Raw genomic sequence first — 24752 nt, forward strand, 5'->3', positions numbered from 1 at the left:
ATATTTTTTTTAAGTATTGAGAAATTTTTTTAGGAACGAGAAGGGATGATCATGATTTTTAATTGGGAATAAACCAAACGAGACAAACAAGATAATAGAAGATGATTGGGTAGATTTGATGGATCTAACAAACAACATGATCCAATTGTATCTTGCTAAAAACATTCTTCATGAAGTTATTGAATTGACAGATCCGGAAGAAGTCTAGACAAAGCTAGAGAGCAAGTACAAAGCCATGTTATTGACAAATCGATTCTTTGTTAAGAAACAATTGTATAACTTTGTCGGAGAGTGTGAACTTTGAGATACATTTAGATGAATTCTACATGATATTGATCGATGGAGTTGTCTACTCTAGATATTAAGATTGAAGAGGAAGACAAGACTCTCTCTTATTGGCTTCACTACCTACTTCATTTGATTACATTATAACTACAATTTTGTTAGGTAAGGATATACTCTGGGCCAGAACACTGGAAGCAAGTTGTGTACATGAAATGGTAACCTCATGACAAGTGTTATTCGTAAGATATAAATTGACCACGTTGTTTGCTAGATCCATTAACTCTAACTAATCATCTTACATCATCTTGTTCAACTTGTTTGATTTCTTCTCGAGAACCTTGACCCTCCATCTTCTTAAAAATTGGATTATATATTTTCTCCATTATTGTAAGATAGAATTTTAGAAAAAATATGTTGAGACAAATAGGTACCTTAAACATAATTACAATTTTAACCCTATAATGGACCCAAAATTGATGCAGTTACACATTTACAAATCCAATAATAAATATATAGAACATTATAAAATACAAGACTCAAAACCCAACAACATACAATAGTTGTAATAATAAACAAGTTGTTACCTTATTATATCATGTGATATGGTTGGGTAACCTAGCTTGGTTTCCAATGGGTGATAACCCACTTATTAATCCATCGGACACCTAATCAGATTCCGTATTATTTTACATTAGTAGTTAATTAACCAACTGAGCATAGTGAAGGAGACGTTTGATCGTGAATTTCTTCAATCCAACTATGCAACCATGTCTACAATTGATACCCTAAAATTATGGTTGGATCAGTTGGGTTCCATTGAGTATTCCCAAGCTGAACCCATATATATTAACTATAAACTGGTTCATCCCGGTTCATTGTGATGGGTCAGCCATGTCAACAAGGTTGATAGAGCAAAGAAACCCCAAAACTCAGTCACCTTGCAGAAGCTACCATTGTCATTGCTTGAGATTTCCTCTTGGAGCTGCGGCGGCCATGGTCTCCGAGGTACTGAGCGAAATCACCGACGTATCGATCCTGGTGAGCTTTGTCGCCGAATATCTCACTCATCTCTCTAGCTTGGGCCATGAACAACTCGGCCTTCTCCACCATTACAATCCTTAGCGATTCCCCCAGTGAGTCCCTACTCAATGACCCGTCTCGTTCTTTTCTCAGAATCTCTAACCCGATCTTCTTCCCTTGCAACAGCCGAGCCTTCAATGGTTGATCGTTCAATAGAGGCAATAGTATAAGGGGACAACCCAAGGCAAAAGCTTCAATAATAGAACTGCAACCACAGTGAGTCACAAGAGCCCCAACCGAAGGGTGCGCCAATACCCTCAATTGTGGTGCCCAGCTGCCTCGACAAATGAAACCCCGACCCCCGGTTCGCTCCTCAAATCCGGTTGGCAACACAGAGTGAGATCCGGTCGAACCAGGTGTCATCCTTATTACCCAAAAGAATGGCAACCCAGATAGCTCAAACCCAAGAGCCAACTTGTTTATCTCATCACGATTCGGTTGAACCTCGCTGCCGAAACCTACGTAAACCATCGATCCTTCTCACAGTTTGTCCAGCCACTCTCTGATTTCAATCCAACGCTCAACAGCATCATCGTCACCATCTCCGGTATCTTGTGTCGCCCGAGGAAGAAAACCCACCGGAATAACTGGTCTCTGAAAAAGTTCCCCTTGGAGTAGATTGAGCCACTCAGCCTCGAATTCTGTACATCTTCGGACAACCACGACGTCGCAGCTGTGCATCGTTGATATGCAACGATACTCATCAGACACACCGGAAAATTGGGTTCGATGGAATCGAATACTCTTAGATTCTCGTGGAGACGAAACGCCATATTAGAACGGAAAGGGATCCATTCGGGAGGAACAGTGAAGTGTTCCGGTTTCGTTCTTTTGTATTCCTGTGGCCGTGGCGGCTCCAAGAAGCCAAGCGTGGCTGCGGTGAAGGTAGAGAAGAAGGCACAAGGCACGCGAAGTCTAGACGCGATGGGTGATAACCAGTAAGGGGCGAAATCGTAAATAATCCAATCCGGAGGGGAGATTTCAAGGTTGCGAGCTAAAGGTAGTTCCAAACCATCGTAGGCCTTCTTTAGGTAAGTGATCTTTTCGTAGGAGACGTCGGAGTTGGCCTCGGCGTTCTCCTGCAAGCCATCGACGTGAGGTAAGGAGAGCTTCACAAAACTGATAGAGGGGCGCTAGATTTGAAGGAGGTTTTGGGAGCCTAACTATGTTTCTGGGTGTGGACAAGAAGGATATGCAGTGACCTCTCTGTGCTAAGCCCTTAAGAGAGCTCCAGAAAGGGTATCATGTGACCGAAAGCTAACCATGGCAACATAACAACGTGAAGCTCTTGATTGTGGTCATGGTCAGCCATGAATGGGATCTGCTTAGATCTCCTCTGTACTTTCTCAGAATTCTAAAAGGGCAATCCATATATAAGAGCTCATCACTAAGACAGGTTCTCGAATCCTCAGAAAGATTCGGTTCTGGTCTCATTCGCCTGACGCAAAGGATTCCTTCGTTAGGAAAATGGAATCTCAACTCTTAAATTCTAATCTTTAATTTAAAAAAAAAAAAAATAGGAATCTTAATTTCTATATGTATGGTGTGTCAGTTATGGCATCGACTGTAATAGATTGGGTAGCTAAGTGGAGCAGATGTTAGACATTTAAATAGTAAGTCCACCCCACGATGTGTATTCTCCTATTCCGAGTCTCCGATTTCCCTAGAGCCTCAGATCTTATTAGTTTCATTTAATTTTTTACTTTAAATTAAATAAAGAGATTTTTTTTTATTGACACTAAAGTTTAATAAATTTTTTATTTTTATTTTTATTTTATGTTTTTGATATAATATATAAGAAGACTATCTTGCACAAACTCTAAATTTAAATTTTATATCTTGTATCACCCTTGTTTGCTAATAATATTGACTCTACTTTGAGGCATAATGCCGTTAGCTTAGAACTAGAAAAGACTCTTTTAAGCCTGTTATATCCCTCTATATAAATATAGCAACCTATTTTCATTTGCTAAAAACCCATAAAATTAACCTAGACCCACCATTTTTTCTTCCTTTGTCAGTGACTCTGATTCTTTTTTCTTCATATTTTATCTATCAAGAAAAGAAAATAGTACATAAAACCTAATAAAACAAAAAGTATGATTATACAATAATTTTTTATGTGTCATCTCTTTCAACCAAAATTCAAAATTTGTTGAATTTTTTCTTTTATTGACTACCGAACATAACCTAAAAGAGGGAAAAGCTTTGTAAGATCAATTTTATGTGCAACATCAAAATTGAAAACCCACACACTAAGAAATGACCAGAGTTACATGAAGCAATTCACATTGCCTATAAAACGATTGGAAACATCAATATTGGATCAAAGAAAGGAGACCCTCATCAAGTGCATCAGTATTTGGAAGATTGTCCAATTATTGAAGGTGCTTACTTGCTAAAGCCTACTTCGGAATGAGCAATATGAACGGAAGGAAATTGTTTTGCTAGGGAAGCAAAAACGATCAGAAAAGTCTGTGACGACAATAGTTAGGGCTTAACATAGCTTCTGCATTCCAAAACAATGGGATCCCAAAGCATGTGATTGGAATTTGGAGGGAGTCCCCATTCTTCCATGCTTGAGAGAGAGAGAGAGAGAGAGAGAGAGAGAGAGAGAACAATTAGTAGTCTGTTGGTACTTTGGTAAGGCGGCAGAGAGAGTGACCTTGGCCATGAGGACGGAGGAGGGAGGCCCAGTGGTTGATAACACCGTTTATTCCCTAATTACCATGGCATCACTGGGCCTCGAAATATATGAATATAAAAGAAAACCCAGGAGTCCTATTGGAATACCGAATGCAAAGCCAATGGAAGGAAAGTGCCAATGAATCCCATCCCTCTAAACAACCCAAAAATATAAAGATTATAGAATCAAAAAAGAAGAAAACCATTCAATCGGTAAAAAGGAGACTCCTGAAGAAGAATCCGAGAATTGGAGATTGTTTTTGGGGTTTTTACCTTTCCTCAAGGGTAAATTTGTCATTTAGAAAATAACCCTACCACATCATCACTGAAAACTTTTAATCTAGCATAATGGATTTAAGTATAATTTCGTTTACAAAATGGGAGATGTATTCAATATCATTAGCAAACCACAGTGTTATAAGACATAAATTTTAAATTCAAAAGTGGTACAAAGATAATTTTTCTAATATATATATATATATATATATATATTAATAAGGATACATCTTTTTTATTTTAATTGATATTGTTGTTTCACATGTGTAGTCAAAAAATGTGAAGAAAATGGCATTTTCTTTTTGTGAAACGGACGAATTTTGATAATAACATAATAAAAAATCACAATTCAATTTAAATGCATGTTTTTACAAAATGAGGGATGTACTCAATATTAATAGCAAACTAGGATGTTATAAGACATAAATTTTAAATTCAAAGGTGGTACAAAGAAAAATTTCTAATATATATATATATATATTCTAATAAGGATACATTTTTTTCTTTAATTGATCTTTTTGTTCTACATGTGTACACAAAAAATATGAACTATGTAGATCTCTAAGACTTTTGGATAAAAACTAAAATAATAAATATATAAATAAATAAAATATTATGTCAATATTTGCTTCTTGCCGATTCCATTCTCTAGGGTTTCGATCGATTAGGACCAATTTGATCGATTCCGATTTGGATGGAGGCCAATCCCGTGTCAAATATCAGATCTTATTTGGAGTTGATATCAGGTGGCCTAAATTTATGCTCATTTGAACTCCCTCAATCCAGAGTAGAATTTGACTTATTAAAGGCAAAGCATGTGATCAGTTTCTATGTATACTAGTTAGTTGATTATTTATTGTTGTGCTATTTTGTTTCATGAGAACAAAAATAGAACAGAATTATGTTTGGCAACATTGATTCATTTCTGGGTGCCTTCAAAAAGAGCAAGTCCCTGGAATACAAACGAACAAAAACAAATAAACAAAAATAGAAGTTTTTCTCTGTGCCGAGAACAGTTTGAAAAGGGGAAAAAACCAAGAAGCTGTCCTTCCCATCTCTTTCCTATCTTTCGTCTCTCCCATCTCCCCCTCCTCCCTCACTCCCACACCCTCTGCAAAGAGGTGTAAAACTCACAGCAAGAGGAAAAAAGGGTTATGTGAGTGGGTGATGTTGCAAACACACAGACTGTAGCTAGAGAGGCAGAGCCCGCAGGAAGGCAAAAAAGGTGGCTCACAGGGGGGGGGGGTTGTGGAATAACAGAAAGAGAGCAAAGTGAAGGTACACCGGTGGGGAAAAGTGTTCCAAAGTTGGTAAAGATGACCATCGGATCGGTTCAACTTCCAAGTAGATCTGATAGTTTTCCAATCTGCTCAGTCAATCCACTGGGTGACCAATCCAAGTGGCCATGTTGAATGAATGAGTCAACCTGCTGAGTGGCATCCTGATAAGTGGATCAAGCAATCCTTAGTTGATTCACTAAGTTTAAAACATTGGCTGAACTTTATTTCCAGTCTCAACTTTTCACGCACAAGTTCAATGGACAGCAAAAATAAATGCCACAAGATTTCACAGAATGAACACAAAACTGATCAGCCATCTCAAATCCAAAAATACTGATCAGCCATCACTTTCCAACGAAATCAAGCTGAACGTGACATCCAGAATGTAAATTTCCATACGCAAATGCTATATCAAATGGACATTAAGGGATGACTTGGGATATATTTGACTTTGTTTCCAAGCTCCCCTATTAGTTACTCCTAGTACATTGGAGATTTGGGCTCACCTGCAACTGAAGGAAGATTTCCCATGAATGTCCCCCCAAAAAATGCAGTACCTATTCTGAATGATGGCTAATTACGAGGCTCTTGCAGATGAAGCTACCCAACCATGAGGCAGAATGAAAGAGAGGTCTTGTGAATTCCATGAGATTAGTGATGGCATATATCCAGGGGCAAACCCCTGAGACTAGTCAGATCCAACCAGAACAACCTGTATTGGCCAGTATACTTAAGAGGTCTACATAAAAACATACGAGTATTTGGACAACAAGAAAGGGAAAAAAATAATTCTTGTCAAGAGAAAAAGAGCCATTACTAACAAAGGTGCTACAGTAATCATGCCAGCTTTTGACTGGGAGAAGCAAGTCTTGTGATCACTGTGATCATTAAAGTAGAAGGGGATTCCAGAACTACACAAGTAAATATGTATTCTGATATATATATATATATATATATATAGACCATACATGGGTTACAATTGTTAGGGTAGACCACAAACAGAACAAGAGGGAATTTTTCACAACCTACGTTATTGAACAATTGATTCTGTTAGAGGCTTAAAGCACATTCTGTGATCCATAACAATAGAAGGAATATGTCAGGCGGTGGAGGCAAAATATGAACTTACTATTTGGAAGGGGACATTAGCTTGTGCTCTTCAGAATCATGCTTCAATGTTGCATCCCCACCCATCAACTCCTGAAAGCCCTCAACCTTCACTGGTGGGGGCCTCACCATCACCATGTTCCTATTTGCACCAAGAAACTTAAGAATCTTGTAACATGCCATATTGTTCTGAGTGTTGTTACTAAAATTCGGTCAAGTTAGAGTATTACTGTGTCTGGAGTTGAGGAATTTGAAGGGAAGCCAATTGTTTAAACTGATGCTTGGATTGAGCAGGGAGGTTGGCCATACCACCCATTTGCTGGCACCGAAACTGCATCTGTGGGTGTCTACAACTGACAGTGGAGTCCCCATCCATTGGCAATTCAGTTGGGTTCTCAATCTTAACTTCCAGCATGGGTCTTTCTTTATCCATACTCATAACAGAGCGTAGAGTTGATGGTTGGCGTCTTCGCATTCTGTCCCAGTGTTGCTGCTGCTGTAAAGCCAGATTCTGGGTATGCATCATTTGCATCTGCATTTGTCTCGGGAACCGTACAGAAGGCCAATTTGGACAGGGAAAGAAAGACTGAAAGAGTTACTCATTTCAGAAGGGCCAAAGATAATGAATACATTATGTTATAGGGGAAATTTCATTCTTATGGCCTCTTAGTACAAAGATTACCAGTAAGAAATGCTAGTAGCTGGACTGGATTTCTAAAACCATAAGCTCTATGAGGGTGATATAAACTGTTCTGCACTGATAGAAAGGGATTTAATGACTAGATATTCATACTTGCTGGGGTTGTACAATGGGACACTGATGCTGTGACTGGAATCCGGATTGGAGTCCTCTTAGATGTTGCGGTGCTTGGTGTGTGATTGTCCTGTTACCATCCTTTGCACGTACCACTAAAGCCCCAAGATTACTGGAGAAAGCAAGGTTTCAACAGAAAACTAGCATTAAACAAAACTTTTAAGTGAAAAATAATTTGAAGCCCCAAGAATTATGTTACTTGAGGAGGGGGGGGGTGGAGGAAAGAGCCAGATAAAATATTCTCTTCAAGCTAATATTCATCAGAAAAACTTCTACGACTAGTAATGAGTACGAAAAGAAATACATAACACTGAAACAAAACCACCGGTCAACACTTGAGATACAAATAAATGTACTCACCTATACCCTGCTGTCTGAAGGAACATTTTGAGAATTTCAATGGCTGAACCCTGCTTTCTATAATTATCAGTGAGGACTTTCAAGATACGACCAAGTTTACGGATATGACAGCTGAGAAACTGTGATAAAACTTCCATTGAAACTTCAGTTGCACCTTGAAACCCCATACTTGTCAATACATGAGCTATCACCTTGTGAGACATCCGTAATGCTTGTTCTTGGCCCAGAGGTTTCCTGTTCCCTCCAAGCCCATTCTTGCCCCTATATTTACTTCTCTCAAAACCAGTCCTTAGGTAGTCAGGCATTATACCAAACCTTTCCATCATTGCAGGACTCTGAGTTACAACATGAGGTAAGCAGTCAAGAACCCCATAAAACTCTTTTTTTTTATTGTCTTCTGCTCTACTTGTGGGAGGGAGTGCACTATCAGGCACACAGTTCAATACAAACATTGTTTCAGGGAAAAATGATGTTTCATCATCCATTAAGTTATTGCCATCTGAAGCAGAAACTGAATGCACGTTTGAACCACCAAAACCAACATACTGATCCTCTTTAAATGCTTGCCGCCTCCTCTTATGCTTCTCAAGAAATCTGAGGTATTTAAACATTCCCTCAGCTGTTCGCTTGTGTGGTTCTTGATCCCCAAGTGGCAAAATATTTAGTCTGCTAGCTCTGAACTTCTCAGTAGACTGATTATACCATGACTCTGGTAAGTCATAATGACCAGGCTTCTCAGATATATTTTCAATGTCCGGTTCAACATATCTTGATCCAACACTACTGGAAAGTTTTGATTGGATATGCATGGTAAGACAAAGCATCAACCAAACTGCATAAAAAATGAGAAGAAAACTAGAGGCATCCTTTACACAGTCAGAATTTCTGCATGGGGGAAAAAGTGTCCAAAGCATGTCCACCGAAGACTTATTGATTTGGTAATAATAAAACTCCTATCAAAAGCCCATGATTGTTGTTACTTGTTAGAGGGCCACATTGCCTAGCACCCAGGCCTCATCCTACTCTAAGAGACAGGGTTTCATCTCTGCTAGGATCATACCATCATTTCCATCCCTTAGTTCCAATGAATCAGTAACGCAGGTCAGAATGTCAGATTTCCAATCTTTTTTTTTTCTCTTCACATTTGTTTTCAAATAAATGAAGTTACTTATAATTTCTGTATTTAAAAAACGCACAGATTATCAGAGAAAATTAAGCACAGGGTAATGAATACAAACTTTTCTAACTCGCAAAGTAACTGAAATCAATAACTAACTAATTCAGTACAAGAAGAAGAAAACCATCATTAGATAAATCAAGTCCAGCACCAAATTAACCTTAGACTATTGAATTACTGGAAGCTGAGCCTTCTGGTGGTTGAACTACTCCATTTAGCGAATCATCTTCTAAAGAGAAGTACACATCATCCTCGTGTAACTGCAAATCTGAATGAATTGTGTCAACCGCATAATAAATTTAATCAACTCAAACCCCATCAAAAAAAAAAAAAAGCCCAACAAAAGACAGTTCCTAATGTAGATCATATTTTCACATAATACTTACAGGAGGGATTGAACTTCCACGGAGGAGCAGCAGCAGCAGTGGAAGAAGACAAGGAGGAGGAGGAAGAAGAAACAACAGATGATGATGACCGCGACGAAGAAGACGATGAAGGAGAGGGACGTGAGCGGAGGTAGAGGGAGACGCTGGCTTTGTCGTAGAGGAGAGCACGAACTCTGAGCCCTAGTTTTAGAATCTTCGGTACTCAGGAAAGCTTCCCACGTCGACCGAGAGGTGAGGAAATTAGCGAAGCTGGTGTAATTGGATTCGCCCAGCCATGAACGCCACACACCACAGCTCCCCAGCGTTCTCGCAAGCTCGTAGCCTCGTCCGTCCTCCCCCATCAATGCCATTCTTCTTCTTTTTCTCCCCCATTGGAAGAATAGAGAGGGAATCAGCAATAAGCAACAATTTCAAAACTGGGAAAAAAATAGGTTTAACTAAAAAATTGCTTTTTGAATAAAATTTTTATATTACATGTAGAATACATCCTATTTAACATTTTACCGTGACCATTCTATTCCCCATCTCAAACGGCTTCAACCTGTGGGTTTCATGTTTCAATAATCAAAATCGATTGATTGTTTAGGACCGAGTTTTCCTGAGGCCACAATGATGACGAACAATGCGAGGGGGGGGGGATATGGGTAGAGAGGGGTCACAACACCATCTCCTTGTTCAACGAGCAGAGAAGAAAAACTTTGTCCAATTGTTTATTTGTTGGTTTGATTTTGATTTTAAAACATAATATTGTTTATTGGTTTTAATCGGGTTGAATTAATGGTCTCTTATCGAGCTGTTAATGAGCTGCTACCAATTTGATTTCGGTTTTTCATATACATGCATTAAAAAAATACTAAAAACAACGGATTTTATCGACTTTTTCTGTTTTATTGGTTTCGATCCAAGTTGATATCGGTTTTGATTCGTTCAAGAATGAGAGGTAGAAAATTCTTTATTAAACGGTTCCAATATATAAATCAAAATCAATTAATAAGTAGTTTCGGTTAAACATTTTTAGAAGTGTTCCAATTAAATTGTTTTATTGGTTACAATTTTATTTTATTTATTTATTTTTTCAAGTTGATAATTTTAGACCAAATTGAGAATTAACCTATTTTTACTGGCCTTGAACCATGGCATCTAGGCTCAGGTTGTGACTTAATAAATAAAAATAAACTAAATATATGTTGTTGTGTGCGTTCTCGTTTTTCCACTTCTGTTGGTCCAGTGCAATCTGGCAGCATTCTCTTGCCCTAACATCAAATATGGCATGAGCAATAACTTCTGTTTGCCTCGATTGGAGAGACCAAGGCCATGTCTTGAAGCACTTGAATCTTAACAGCTCAAAACATGTATAGAATCCATGACAACCGGTAGCTTGGCAGTTCTCTTATCAACAACTAAACTTCACAAATGTTTCCTTTTTAAGTTCATGAATGATGATGTTTTGATGCAGGACACTGGCAACTAAGCCCAAATCGAAACATCTTTGGCTAGTCCAAAATTGCACCCAAAACCATGTATATGCAGGCTAATCACCTCATTGAAATGATTCCTTGAAATCCAAACTTAGGACCAGTTGACATTAATACAGATCCTTTCGGAGCTTGGGTCCATTCTTGAGTGACCCTCCTGAAGTCCTGATTAATCTAATGTCCACCTATCCAATATATGGACCTCAGGCTCAACCAGCCAAAAAGGCCTAAATGCCATTTTTCATGATAGAACATAGAAATTTCATTACCTTTATTAGACGTAGGACATCTAAAGGTGCATGCATTTGATTTGAGTGATGTACACACAAAAAATTATGGACATATGTGGCATAACACTATAAGAACTCATTTCTCCAAGGAGATCATTTCACATCATTTTTTCTACTTTACTATCTGGGGATGCATGTTGTTACGATAAAAGAAAATAGTTATGACAACAACTTCAAGTGTAGCATGTTTTTCATTTAATTTGATTAGATTGAGGTGTGCAAGAGTGTATTTTATCTGTTAGAATTGGAAAAAAAAAATATTGATAGGTGATCATTTAATTTTGTTCTAACTAATTAAGTTCTCATCCCTTTATGTCGACATGCAGGCTAATTAACTTCTGTTGTGTTATTTTCATTTAATGGAAATCAAAAGCACCTATTTTTCTCATCTTGAAGCCAAGTAATTTTCAGCTTTCCTTTTCTTTTCTTTCTTTTTTTTTTTTTGGAAAATTTACAATTTTTATTTGAAAAGGAAAACTGTTACATATAGAGGATATACAACAAGGAAAACCTGGGATTCAAGCCACAGGTTTGATACATTGGAAGAGACATATAGAGAACTACTGTTGCCACCCAGATTTAGCCAACTCACTAGCCACCGCATAAGCTGATCTTAACTTCCATTGGGAAGAGGTACTTCTATTTAGTGACAAGGATATGTCTTTTCCTTTGTTCTTTTAATACCTCCAATTTGTTCCAGATAGCCAGATCACCGAAAACAACTTTCCATTGCTGCTTCTACTTTCCCCATAATGCATTCAGGTTTGATTCTATTCTCTTGCAACCATTAATCTCTACATCCTCGTTACAATTGCATGAATAGTACTTCTGTATTGCATAACATTAAGCTCCACAAAGCATTGCTCAGCTTATACCTGCATTAAAAATTTAACTTTTAATTTTAAAGAAATGCATTAATCAAAGCATAACCCAAAAGCTCTTACACTCCATCCTAAGCATTTGTGCTTTGGAAATGTCCTCTTCAATTCCAACATCCATGCCACTGATTGAATATAAATAGAAAGGTTTCTCCAGGATCTCTCTTGGTCAACAAAACTACAGTTATTCATTTTAAAATATACCACATGCCATTTAGCTATTTATCTCTAAGGCCCTGTTTGTTTAGCGAAAGAAAAGGGGTGTGATAGTAAAACTAGCAGGACCCATGTATAATGAGGTAAGGGAACATGATAAAAAGGGAAGTAAATGAAAGGATGAAATAGGTATAGTTGTGGGCCCCACAAGTTATAAAATAATGGTTTGAGCTTTCACCTAATGTTTTCCTTCCTTCCCCACAATGTACCAAAAAAAATGGTGGGACTTAGATGGGTGGGAGAAAAATAATGCCACGTCAGCCAACAACTCCCCTTGATTTAAGGATTATTGTCTCTTCAATTCTCCCACTAGGTAACCCAACATGAGGCACTCTTGGTATTTGGTGTAAAGAGTACAAATCTTAATTAATATTGGCTAAAATCCTAAATATCTAATGGGTGAAGTATGTGGCCAAGCTTGTTTGAATGGAACATCACGAGGACAACTGATCTAAGGAATTCCAACTATTCCATAATCCAAACTTTTCTCATGCTATATGAAAATGTTGATTTTCAAATCCTTGTCAAGTGGAAAGTGCTCTATTGAATTTTATATTTATGATGTTATATGAGGTAATGTTCCACAAAAAAACAAGGAAGCCAAACACTTGATATGCCTTTTTACGTAAAGAACCAAAGAAAGGGAAAAGCTTACCACGCAGCCGATGTACTCTACACCCTCTCGCAATGTATTTTTTTACTTTCTCCTCCTGACCATGTGGGCCCCATGTAGATGATATCATTCCTTGTGCCACCATTCATGTGGCATAGAAGATTCACCCACAATGGTAGCATGAGACACCCTCCCCTTCAAGAACCCTCCCCTTGAAGAAAATAACAAAGAACAAACTATGAAGGAAATAACAAAGAACAAACTATGATTAGAAAGTAATATAGAAGGCCAACAAAACAAAGCATAGACGAGAAAAAGTTACCTCAGGTCAACATCAATGGCCGGTACTAACGTAGTGTATCTAGAGGTGCAGTTTGGAATTGTGCTTTTACCCTGTTCCAGAAGCTTTGGATTTCACAGTTCGAGAAACACCAGGTTTCCGAAGCTGAGGGTTTTCTATAGAATATACAAGAAGGCTTCCATCCTTGGTCCCAGCTAAGAAGCACTCTTCTGGTGTCACTGTTAGAGATGTTATAATCCTCCCAACTCCGTCATACCTTCTCACAACCTCAAGTGAGTTCATCGACCTTACAACTATTTGTCCTTGGTCACCTGCAGAGACTAAGAATTCACCACAATTGCTGAGTTCAACACAATTGAGACGCCCATTGGATGTAGAGGTGGAGATGTATTTCCCGTTGATAGAATATAGGTGTAGACTGAGATCATCGTCGGCATAAAATACAATCCGTCCATGCCTAGATGCAACCAGCTTTGACAAGGCACTAGCGGATGGATGCTGAAGAGACCTTACATATCTTCCCTGTCGCAGGGTATGGAAAACACATGTTCCATCTTTTGACCCGCTGATAACTATATCAAGCTCTGTACTGACAAATAAACACGTGATTACATCATCATGGCCACAAAGTATATGGAAAGGAGTTTCAACAATGATATGGTCTTTTCTAGGAAACTCTGTTTGTCCAGATCGAACTCTCTTCTCTGTCGCTCGGAAGCGGAAAACTTCCCACACCATGACCGTTGTGTCATAACTTCCAGTAGCAAGGATGCTTCCATCACATGTCACTGCAACATTAAAAGATTTCATGAGAATATATGACCAAATTTAAATGCAATCATTTTAAGGTAGATGTGTTAAAATAAGAATAATATTTGAAAGAGAATAATAACATTAACACTGGCATTAACAAGTAAGAATACTGGATAAAAGGGTATGTGCAAAGGATAACCAGGTGAGACCATGATTCTGACCATTTCCCAACACCCTTTGCCCCTAGAAACCTTATTTCTCCTTTCTTGTTGAAAGGGAAATGTATTAGTGGTTACATGCTAGACCTCTGACTCTTGGGGTAACGAATGAAGAACATAGCTAAGAACTAAGAAAGCATATTCTTCTTACATAGTAATTTACCCTTTTTTCAAAGGAAAGACGTCATGGTGAAAGAAAGATATGCTTTGTCTTTCTTCAATTGTCTTGTTGCAATGCTTTTAAAACTGGACTGGAGGTCAAATAATTTTTATTGCTGCTCAATGGATTAGTATCTGATCATACAGTCTAGATGGCTTGCTGTGGCACTGTAATAAGCATAATCAAGTTTAACTTTTTGATGAATAAAATGCATTGGTAAGTCTAGCTCCACCCAAGAATGCCAGTGCTCAGTTTCTTATCTTTGTGACAAGTAGGATACCTGCAACACAGCTGACCACATCTTTGTGCCGTCGGATACTCTGAACCATTCTTCCATCATTAAGGGATATGACTTGGAAGCTATTTTCCCAGTTGCCACATGAGATCAAAAATTTTTCAGATGGAGTTTGCATTGTAGCAAAACATTGTGTTCCAAGCTCGATATTTTCAGCCAATGGACTACCAATTTTACGTGAGGAGAGAACATCAGAACCAATTCCAAAAAAAGGATCCTGCAAAAATATGACAATTATATTTAACACAGCCATTATACCATGCATTCACTAGGAAAATGAAAAACCATTACAATTGGGCAATTTAAATGATGATTAGGGTCTTGCCTGTGAGCCAGTGAAGGTGAAGTTTCCACTAGATTGAAGTTGAGTGGTCAACCACATCTTAACTGATAGAGTGAGCCCCTGGTTCACAAGGACAATGTTCGAGTCCAATATACCAACAAATAATACAGCAGACGGAGGATAAGTTATACTAGAAATCATAGAAGTCAAATTTATTGAACCAGGAGCAAAATATAAAGGATGAGCAATAGGAATTGGAGGGCCTCTTCTAGGGTGTTTTTTACGAAAAATCTGAATTGGTGTCTGTCCAAAATTTGCAATCTGATCTTCGATGGCAGATCTTTGCAATTCATCTTCCATCGTATCCAAATCAACAGCTCCTTCATAAGTCAAGTAATAAAAGATATTTGCTGCCTGTAAAAATCCGTTCCAAAGATATTATTCACTTCAAACAATTCACCATTGGAATAAATGAAAAAAATTTTCTTATATAGAATGAGTTTTCCTTAAGCCATAGCGAAGGAGGAATTCCTTCACCAATGACCATAATTGCTTTTGGATGGGTGCCTAGGAATAGTTAAAAGGGTATTCAGACCTCCAACAAAGGAGGGTGGGGGAGTAACAATGATAGCAGATTTGTGGGTGAAGGAAAACTTTCTCCCTCTTATATTATCAATTCCTACCTCAACTGCAGGTTTTCCACGCTGCTTGTAACCAAATACCAAATCAATCCAATGATGGAGATTAGAGCTGACATATTCACTTTCAAGAGCTTCTCGATTTCTGTTTATGAATTCTTCAGGAGACCCCTGCACAATTCATTGGGGGGGGGGTAAGCTGTATGAAGACACATAGTAAAAGTTTCAAATTGACTATGCCAAGCAAATGTTTGTGAGGAGAAATTTTATATTTGATATTATTCTCTCTCTCTTAGATTTGCTCTATGTGTGTGTATGTGTGCTTCTCTTTCTCTCTCTCTCAATCTAAGGCCGTGTTTAGTTGCTTTCTCGACAAGGTGCTTCAATTTCCTAAAGGGAAGAAGCATGCCAATAATCTTATGGCAGTCTCCACTAGAGAAATTGGTCCAATTGAATGTAGATGGTTGCTCATTAGGAAATCTGAGGCCATCAGGTACATGGGCATATCATAAGGAGATCAGATATAATATAGAGAAGAGTAGCTGAGGCAATATGACTGTAGAAAACGAATGATTGAATCAGAAAATAGGGAAGAAACAATGCTTCAAAAGCTGCTGTGACATTCAAATCAATAGAGAAGAAAGAGATTGCTTTATCATACCAATCAATACACTTTAGATGACCTATAAACCCCACTTAATAATGACCCAAAAATGATGCTAACTCCTGTTATAGGTAATAAAGTATTTTAAAACAAGCAAAGAAATAACTCAAAATAGAAAACCGATAAGTTAAATCTATTATAGAAGATAGAGGGCAGAAGTCTAGTTGAAGTAAACTCAATTCTAAAGTGAATTGCTACAATCTATTCTAGTGGGGCCCTCAACAATTACCAAAAGTAACTTAAACCCCTAACAATCACTCGAGATAGAGAACTGAAACAGATACTAGATGTGCAAGTTAGAGGCGGAACCCCAGTTTCAGACTCTCATACTCTCTTTTCAACACAAAACCATAACAATAACAGAGTTGGTCTCAGAGCATTCGGCCTTGCTTGGTGATCTCTAACATTAGGAAAGATAAGTTCTTGGGGTCTTCTCTTAGATGAACTGAAGAAAAACCTCTATTAGAGCAGAGTTCACTCTAAAAACAAGGTAGAATTGTTGAGAAGGAAGAAATTCAGTTGTGCCATTCTAGACGGATGGAAGAATATGTGGAGGAGCCATGGCGTTACACCCCTTATATAGGGCCTATGCAATATGTTTGGTTGCGTTAAGAAATACAATCCTTTCTCAGTTATATTATACATCTATTTACGGGATACATTTTGCAAGAAATACCTTGCCAAAATCGTCCCTAAGATGGTTTTTCTTTTCTTTGGAAAAGAAATCCAAAGCACATACCAAAATTTGTGGGAACAACTTTACATTTCTAATCTTCTTGGGAAAGCAGCAAAACAGCCTAACTACATACTTGATGCAGAATTTCTTGCAATTCACTTTGAGGAATTAATCAAGCAAGAAAAAAAGTCTATATAGACCAAAAATTAAGAAAGGGAAAAAACAAGTCTATAGATTATCAGAAAGAAGATAGATGAGTGCCATATTAACCCCCCAGATTACTTAAATTATCTGAAAAAGAATTCCCACGCAAGTAAACTGAATTGACAAAGATGTATGGGAAGGCGAATTTTACCCCCCTCTTTTTTTGACGTTTCTCAACCTACCTGCTACTTGATAATATTAAATATAGATTACTTTTAATGGAACTATCAATTTCTAAATTTCTTAGGAGTTAGCATGGTGCAAAAGCATAAGCCAAACTACCACAGATATTTGACTAGAAAACCACATATTTTATATTTTATTCAAGTATAAAAGAAAATCTCTCTCATTCAAAGATTTTTCATAACCTATCCAAAATATGACCTTCTTTGTCCTTGATAACCAGCCAAATTCAATTATCTGATTAACAACTTATCAGGGTGTATAATTTCAAAGCAAAATCCAACTGCATTTTTTTAAGATTTTTGAGTTTTTGAGAACAGAATTGTCCTTCCCACAACAATTTCTTAACAATAGACTCGAACAAACAGATTTTCTGCATAATATTTTAGTCAAATTCATTATAGGTCTTCACATACCTTGGCCCAGGGAGGAAGACAAACATCTCCTATAGGTTCTCCATCCTGTTTCACGCCCAGATGATATGAGTTCGAATTCGAAAGAAACTCTGGCATGTAAAAGAATTCAGGTATTAACTCCTTCACATCACTTGTATTGGAGAGGCAGTTCCGGAATGTGTTCTCAATGCTTTGGAAAAGGCGATCTGCATGGTCAACTTTACCACCCTGCATAAACAGTTGGACAATATATATATATATATATATTTTTTTTTAAATGAGCAACAAATAAGATATAATAAAATAAATAGTAGAAAATTATTTTAAACAAATTTCTTCAACTTTTTGAGAGTGAGTTCAGATAAAACAGTCAAGTGAAAAACAGAAAAAAAAGAAGTAAAAAAAGGGATCAATGCATAGATTAGTAAGGATTAAGTACCAACATTACACTACCTGCAAATTACAGTGTAGGGTTGTGAAAGGCTCTAATCTAAGTAGATAGAAAAGCACAATCCCCATGCTTGAATAATGGGACCCATAGTAGAAACTGCAACCAGAAATAAAAGAATATTTGCATGACATTTATCAAAAGGAACAAAATAATAGCATTTGTATGATACAAGAAAAAAGGAAGGGGTGAAGAAAGGTAATATAAAAAGAGCCCACCCAGTGCACAAGGCTTCCGCCATTGTGGGACAGGGGATCATAATGTAAGCAGCACCCCCGGAGAGGCTGTTGCCTGACTTGAACCCACGACCACTAGGTCACAATGGAGCAACCTTACCGTTGCACCGAGGTCCAACCTCTAGGGGAGGAAGGTAAAATGTCTAATCAAAAGGCAATAATGACTCTTGAAAAGAGTTCCAACGATTACCTAGGAATGTCAGGATCACAGAAGTTACGATATCTATCCTCAAAAACCTGCAAAAATATTTGAAGCAAAAATACAAGACATAATACTAAAAACGTCCAGTCTCTTCATGTAGTAAATTATTCAGTTAAAATGAATAAAAAAATCACAACTAAGATATAGAAAAATAAATTTTTACCTCAAATCTTTTCGAATCCAAAGCCCCAACAGGTTTTGAAAGGTCCCGAAAAGTTGAAGATTTGTTAAAGTCAAGTTTCTCAGAGGAATAATCAGACAAAATCCAAGGGAAGATGGGATATTGAGTAAAATCATTATAGGATCTGCCTGCAAGTGTATTGAGAATCATTAAGTATTCAAAGTTGGATATATTTCTTCTTCTCCAGCATTCCTTCGCGGTTTCTGCTAGATCAATTGCAGCACGTCTATCTACAAATGAAATAACTCCATTTTTATCCCGTGCACTTCCTTTAGGGAACAATGATTCGTTTCTAGCTGAAACTATCAACATCCCGACATCTTTTGCAACCTTAGTTGAAGCAAAATTCAAAAATATGGGGGCAACTGAATCTTTGAAGAAAACCTCTATTGCAGTATATCTCAGCAAATAACGGGTCCAATGAACAGCTTTGATCTACCATAATGACAAAAGAAACATGTTAAATGTATTAGAGAAATAAGTAAATCAAATAGTTGTAGAACTTTATAGTTTCTTATTAGATAACTGTAGAACTTTACAATTTCCTACCTTGCAGACATTCCATCTACGATGACGTTTAATTTGTTTTGGTTGTTTTTGAAGTGCAGCTGCATCTGCTATACCTGTGTTATCAATGGAATTTCTATTCTCAAGATCCACATGAGAATATAAAGGCCACTTTGATAACCTCTGATTCTGGACTCCTCCCAACTGATCAAGCTTGGTAGAGTCAGAACTGCTTGAGACTTGAAAGTTGTTAAAGACAGATGATCCTCCAGTTCCTTCTACCAAAAATTCCCCAAAGAAGTGCAAGATACTCTTCATGATTGCTAAATGCCCAACAAGTTTTCTCTTTGGTGTGACAAGCACACAGGGAACAGATAGAAGAACCTGGAAAATGAGAAAACCATAGATCAAAGGTGCCATCAATAAAGTTTTACCATTCCCTTTTAATTAAACTCTGACAGACCTCACTAATTTCTGTCTCTGTTGTACTGGAGGAGGTATCTTTTCTATCTTGAACAATATCCTTCTGGTCTTGGCATTCGATTGCAAGCTCTGGACATTGTTCTGAAGTTTCCTCAGTATTAAAGGCTTTGGACTCACTCATCTCAATATCATTTTCTCTAGTCTCCATGCTTCCTTCATCAGTAATCCTGCGCAGTCCTTTCAATATAAAGCGTTTCATTTTCTCAGGAATATGGCTCACTAAACCAGTTTTGCTTTCACTGACAGGAAAACTAGCATCATTGCTAGAGGCAGTGAATGGAGGATGACACAACTTTTCATCAAAACGGTAATTTCGTCTTAATTTTGGTCTACGTCTCCACATATCCTCCGTCTTGTCAAGTTTCCAATGTGTGATGGTACTATTTGGAAAAGGATTTGCTGACCATGGGCCTCTTTCATCGATCAAAGCACGAAACATGTGGATCCATTTTTGCTATTCAAGAAAAATGGATTGTCAATATACATACTGAAACAAATCGTGTTTCAGTGCATGGGTTTGATGTTAGACCTGAAAAACTGTTTTATAGATAAACAAAAAATATGAAAAGGGATATTATATTCTTACGACGACAATTTGCTGATCCTCGTCATGAGCAAGCTGGAAAGCAGCTCGTCTACCATCATCAGAAGCAAGAATGGTGCTCAAGCTACTTTGTAACTCATCTTCAAAGGCTCTTTTCTGGTTCGATTCAGCAGAGGAGATCTCATCCATCCTAACCCTCAACTCATGCAATTGTTTGGCGCGATCGGCTTTTGAAGTGCTAATGCACTTCGCCTCATCAGCTATCTGAGTAGTGAAAAAAAAAAAAAAGTTCCCCACAAAATTATTATATAAAAATTTGAGAATTATGCATTTAGTATAAAATTTTAAAGGATCAAGCTTACTAGGTAGTTAATTTTAAAAACTTCACAAAAATAGATTTTGGTGGTCCCCAACTTTAACTAACCCAATAACCAAGTCCAAATGTTAGGAAAGTCACCATGTCAATAAGCGGCAATGACTTTTCCATCATTATTTTGATCACAACTTACATTGAAGTTCATTGGCTAAAATATGCCAGATAACACCTAATCAAACAGAATGTAGCACTTAATGAAATAAATAAGACACAAATATAAGATCGTGACAAACCATGGCAAGAACTCTCTCTTTCTGAATTAAACTGTGAATGGTGCTTGATTTCTTGGCGTTGCCGACTGAATCTGATGAATCGTCTTTTCCCACAATTCCAGTAGCAAGCATGGATTTTCCACAGTTAATTGTTTCTCGTATCAACTGTGATATAACATGAAAACGGGCCCCATTATCCAGCATTCCATATTGCAATCTAATGTTGAGCAAGGACCTGTACAATATTGCAACTGACGGTAACAATCTCTTATGACACACATTGTACATGCAAGTAAATAATAAATAATAATGTGGATCCTTAAATGCCTGCAGTAGTTGAAATACTACATTGGACAACAAAGGAAACCATACCATATAAAGATTTGTAGTCTGCTCTTGCTTTGCTCATCATCAGCAGCCAGAAGACAGGGAAGCAGTGGAATGACCTGTTGAACACATCTTGATGCTCTTTCTAGACCAGCTTTACACAGATACAAGATTACAAGCCGAAAAACAATTCTAGAGTATTTTTCCCCTCTTAAAAGCATAACTTTATCAACACATCTACTAGGTTTTCCACCCAAAGCATTTCCAATTCCTCCTGATACAACAACAGCAGCCATTTCAGCAGCTGGGATATTTAATGATTCTACTAAGCCACGAGCTCTTTGGCCAAGAGATGGGCCTATTGTTGACAAATGTTTGGTTAGAATCTTGCTTGGCCCCTTCCCACTCATCTCACTAACAATAATCCACAACTTGTCACATAAATTCCACCACTCATCATCAATTGCTTCATCTTCATTCAACAAAGGCTGCTTATGGAGTGGTCTATTTCTACATAACAAGACATAGTTTTAGGTCACAAAAGGTGTAGCAAGAATTATAGATAGGATACAAAATGGGGAATTAAAAAAAATCAAGTTTCTGTGCAAAGTTGGATTACAGTAACAATGTTGAAGGAGTGCCATAAATTTTCATTATTAAACATGAAGAATTTACCTCCTATAAAAACAATCATTTTCCCTGCAGGTAAATGGCCAACTCTAAATATATTTTGTTGAATGAAGGATATTTCCCACATGTGATCAAGGTTGCTGTGAATTTTTTTTCCCCTAAGAGCACCTCATCAAGTGGATGTGAAAGAAACTACAGTACGTTATAAAAAATTGGAAAACCTTTCCACCCACAAAAAGTTTTACATCAGTGTATAAGCACCATGGCCATGGTTTTAAGTATCGGTGCGTATCGTGCCGTATCGGCCGATACGTATCCGTATCGGCCGATACGTATCCGTATCGGTAGACATCGGCACGATACATACCGATACGTATCATGAAAATTTTAAAACCCTTATGTATCGATACGTATCTTACGATACGCACCGATACACCACCGATACGCACCGATACTCACCGATAATCACTGATACGTACCGATACTCTATGAAAAATTCAAAATTGAAGTGAAATGTAAGTTTCGGTATGTATCGGTACGTATTGGTATGTATCGATACACACCAATACGTACCGATACGGTCATAAAATTGCCAAAATGGGTAATTTTTTGAGGTGTTTTTGTTCCAAAGTTGCTACCAACCATTTTTCTCTCTAACTAAAGTGGAAATCAAGGTTGGGAACAAGGATTTTACATTTATGGGACAATTACAAACCTTGGATTCTTAGTGCGATACTCTCAATTTACTGTTTATGCATAATACATGTTATATATAATTTTTTTTTAACTATTTTTTTATGCAAATGTGTATAAAAAAGTGTTTCCTATCCATTTATGTGCGTATCTTTAGCGTATCTTAGAGCATCTCCGATACGATACGATACCCTCCGTTACGTATCTTAATTTTGGCCTACCGATACGACGACCGATACCGATACTTTAATCCTTGACCATAGCATGAGGTTGAGATGCACCATATGGAGGACGCGGTGAGAGGCCATAACCCTTACCTTAGCCACATTTATGCTGATGAGTACCTGGACCTATCATGGGCAGCTATTTATAAGTCACATGACATAGGTATTTTCATGGAGTAAATTGATTTGTTCAGCATTATTAGTTCACGGGATAACCAGGCTATGTGCATGACTATGTGGTTATATGCATAAGGTCCTCTTGGACATATTAGGGGTCTTCCTCACATGGCTACACATATGGCCCTTATATATTTGCACATCATACCCAATTCCAGATCCACTCAAAACCATTGAAGAATTACTGTTCATATAGGTAAGGATAAGCACAATCTATTCATGTCCTCGTGAGGAGTGAGAGATGTTCTGTAACAAAGTTATATGGATTGACAACATTTGGCAAATCATGTCATATGAAATCATAGTTTGACGTGGTATTACCACGACAAATGGCAAGTACATGAAATACATTGTAGTTGTATCATCTTCTTAATTATATTAGAGAGTTTATCATATGAATAAAGTGCCATTTTTTTTATTCAACTTATTATGTACTATATAGTTGTTTTTTAATTGGATGTCAAGATTCCACTAAGAAGAGGGACATGAAGCACATGCTTATGTTGGGTGGAATGGTGGATGCATAGAGAAACTTCTAACGATAGCTTTCCATTTCATGGCAGCAAGGGTGGTTATTCTGGCATAAGTTGGAGGTAGAGTGCCTTCACTTAAGAAACAGTTGGCATCTGGGAACGTTTCCGGATTCACATCTTAGCCCCTTGACATTTGCATTGCATAAAGAAGAATCTACTAGAACTAGAGATAGGGCTAAATCTTATGAGTGAGGCCATTTAATATTCTAATCAAACTTTTGAAATTATTGAAATATTATAGATTCGAGGTTCAATGAAACACCAAGAAGGCATTTATGGGGAACATTCAACATTCCACACTGCCTCCTCTTCCCTAATCATTGATGCAAAACACATGCTAGAAGTATCGATGATAATATTCCTGAAAGACCAAGATTTTAATAACAAAAAATGAAATTATTGTGTCCATGCTACTTCTTACTTTCCGACAATTACAAGTCTACTACCATAGTACCATCAGCTTTCCAGATCAGAAAGAAAATCAGTGGATATCCTTGTTTACAAGTATTGCAATTATCATGCATCCTCCAACCATTAGATTTTCTTTTATTCAGAATTTCGGTTTTTCAAATTTCTGGATTTTTATTTTTGGGTGGGGTAGGGAGGGGCTGTCCAGTTTCCACATCTCCCCTTCTTTTCCCCTTCAATGAATCTCTTTTTTGACTTACTAAAAGAAAAATCTTTATCATGATGGTAGACACCAAGAAGGATATTGAAGCACCACATGGCTTCTATGTGCAGATGGGCTTCTGAAGCTTAAAGGAAAGAACACTGATTTTGAAATGGTTCTTGTTATTATTGCTTTAATAAAAACAAACTCCAGAAAGATAAATTTGCTAATGAATCAATTGTGGCTCTATTCATTTCATAAGGGCATACCAGTATACTGCAGAATATAATTAGTTCAACTTGCACATTATACTTCATGCTTATGCAACTGTTTTTACCCAATATTGAGCATATAACCTCACATCTAATAAACCCACAAAATGCATAAAGAAAAGGAACAAAACTCCATTAGGTTCAACCATATAAAGCATAATCATCAATAAAATGACATATGAGAAAATTACAAGTACCTAGGAAGTCTTTCATTTTTTTCTCCTTGAGAGGTCTCAGATAAAGTAAAGCTGAGATCATACTGACTTTCTAATTCCAAATCAGGGGAAATATCTGAGCTACTTCCAGGATACTGTAGGGGAGACCAAAAAGAAAAGGTCAAATTTCTTTGAAAATTCTGCCACTAGAAGCGAGTAAAAGGAAATCCAAGTCAATCAAACTTGCAGA

At 37.4% G+C, this 24752-nt stretch overlaps 2 protein-coding genes and 1 pseudogene across 10 annotated transcripts in view; all 3 read right to left on the reverse strand.

The window, feature by feature from the left end:
* Positions 1–1213: 1213 nt before the first annotated feature.
* Positions 1214–2677, reverse strand: LOC122073680 (annotated as a pseudogene).
* Positions 2678–5228: 2551 nt separating this feature from the next.
* LOC122072819 lies at positions 5229–9879 on the reverse strand. Of its 4 annotated transcripts, none has more exons than XM_042637237.1 (6): positions 9451–9879; positions 7888–9332; positions 7507–7639; positions 6944–7263; positions 6736–6855; positions 5229–5752 (listed from the first exon to the last, which is right to left on the reverse strand). In XM_042637237.1, coding segments are annotated over exons 2-6 (1488 nt in total). In that variant the 5' UTR covers positions 8802–9332; positions 9451–9879; the 3' UTR covers positions 5229–5751. The 4 variants fall into 4 exon arrangements, with proteins under 4 accessions (XP_042493171.1, XP_042493169.1, XP_042493168.1 ...); XM_042637235.1 differs by having other exon boundaries at positions 5229–5767; positions 9451–9878; XM_042637234.1 differs by lacking the exon at positions 5229–5752 and adding an exon at positions 5901–6118.
* Positions 9880–11633: 1754 nt separating this feature from the next.
* LOC122073993 (BEACH domain-containing protein B-like) overlaps positions 11634–24752 on the reverse strand; it is an 83789-nt gene continuing 70670 nt past the window's right edge. For 4 of the 6 annotated variants that reach the window (XM_042638752.1, XM_042638754.1, XM_042638755.1 and 1 more), the window contains 16 exons: positions 24545–24657; positions 21254–21718; positions 20903–21116; positions 20336–20557; positions 19730–20203; positions 19309–19650; positions 18742–19194; positions 18567–18613; positions 18146–18239; positions 17714–17920; positions 15616–15741; positions 14975–15346; positions 14635–14866; positions 13245–14011; positions 12965–13133; positions 11634–12090 (listed from right to left, as the gene is read on the reverse strand). In XM_042638752.1, coding sequence (XP_042494686.1) covers positions 13311–14011; positions 14635–14866; positions 14975–15346; positions 15616–15741; positions 17714–17920; positions 18146–18239; positions 18567–18613; positions 18742–19194; positions 19309–19650; positions 19730–20203; positions 20336–20557; positions 20903–21116; positions 21254–21718; positions 24545–24657 — 4062 coding nt within the window. In that variant the 3' untranslated portion in view covers positions 11634–12090; positions 12965–13133; positions 13245–13310. Of the gene's footprint in view, positions 12091–12964; positions 13159–13244; positions 14012–14634; positions 14867–14974; positions 15347–15615; positions 15742–17713; positions 17921–18145; positions 18240–18566; positions 18614–18741; positions 19195–19308; positions 19651–19729; positions 20204–20335; positions 20558–20902; positions 21117–21253; positions 21719–24544; positions 24658–24752 lie in introns of those variants that run through there. The other 2 variants (XM_042638753.1, XM_042638757.1) reach the window with 2 other exon arrangements.

The sequence above is a fragment of the Macadamia integrifolia genome, chromosome 3 (genome assembly GCF_013358625.1).
Source record: "Macadamia integrifolia cultivar HAES 741 chromosome 3, SCU_Mint_v3, whole genome shotgun sequence".
Classification (NCBI taxonomy): Eukaryota; Viridiplantae; Streptophyta; class Magnoliopsida; order Proteales; family Proteaceae; genus Macadamia; species Macadamia integrifolia.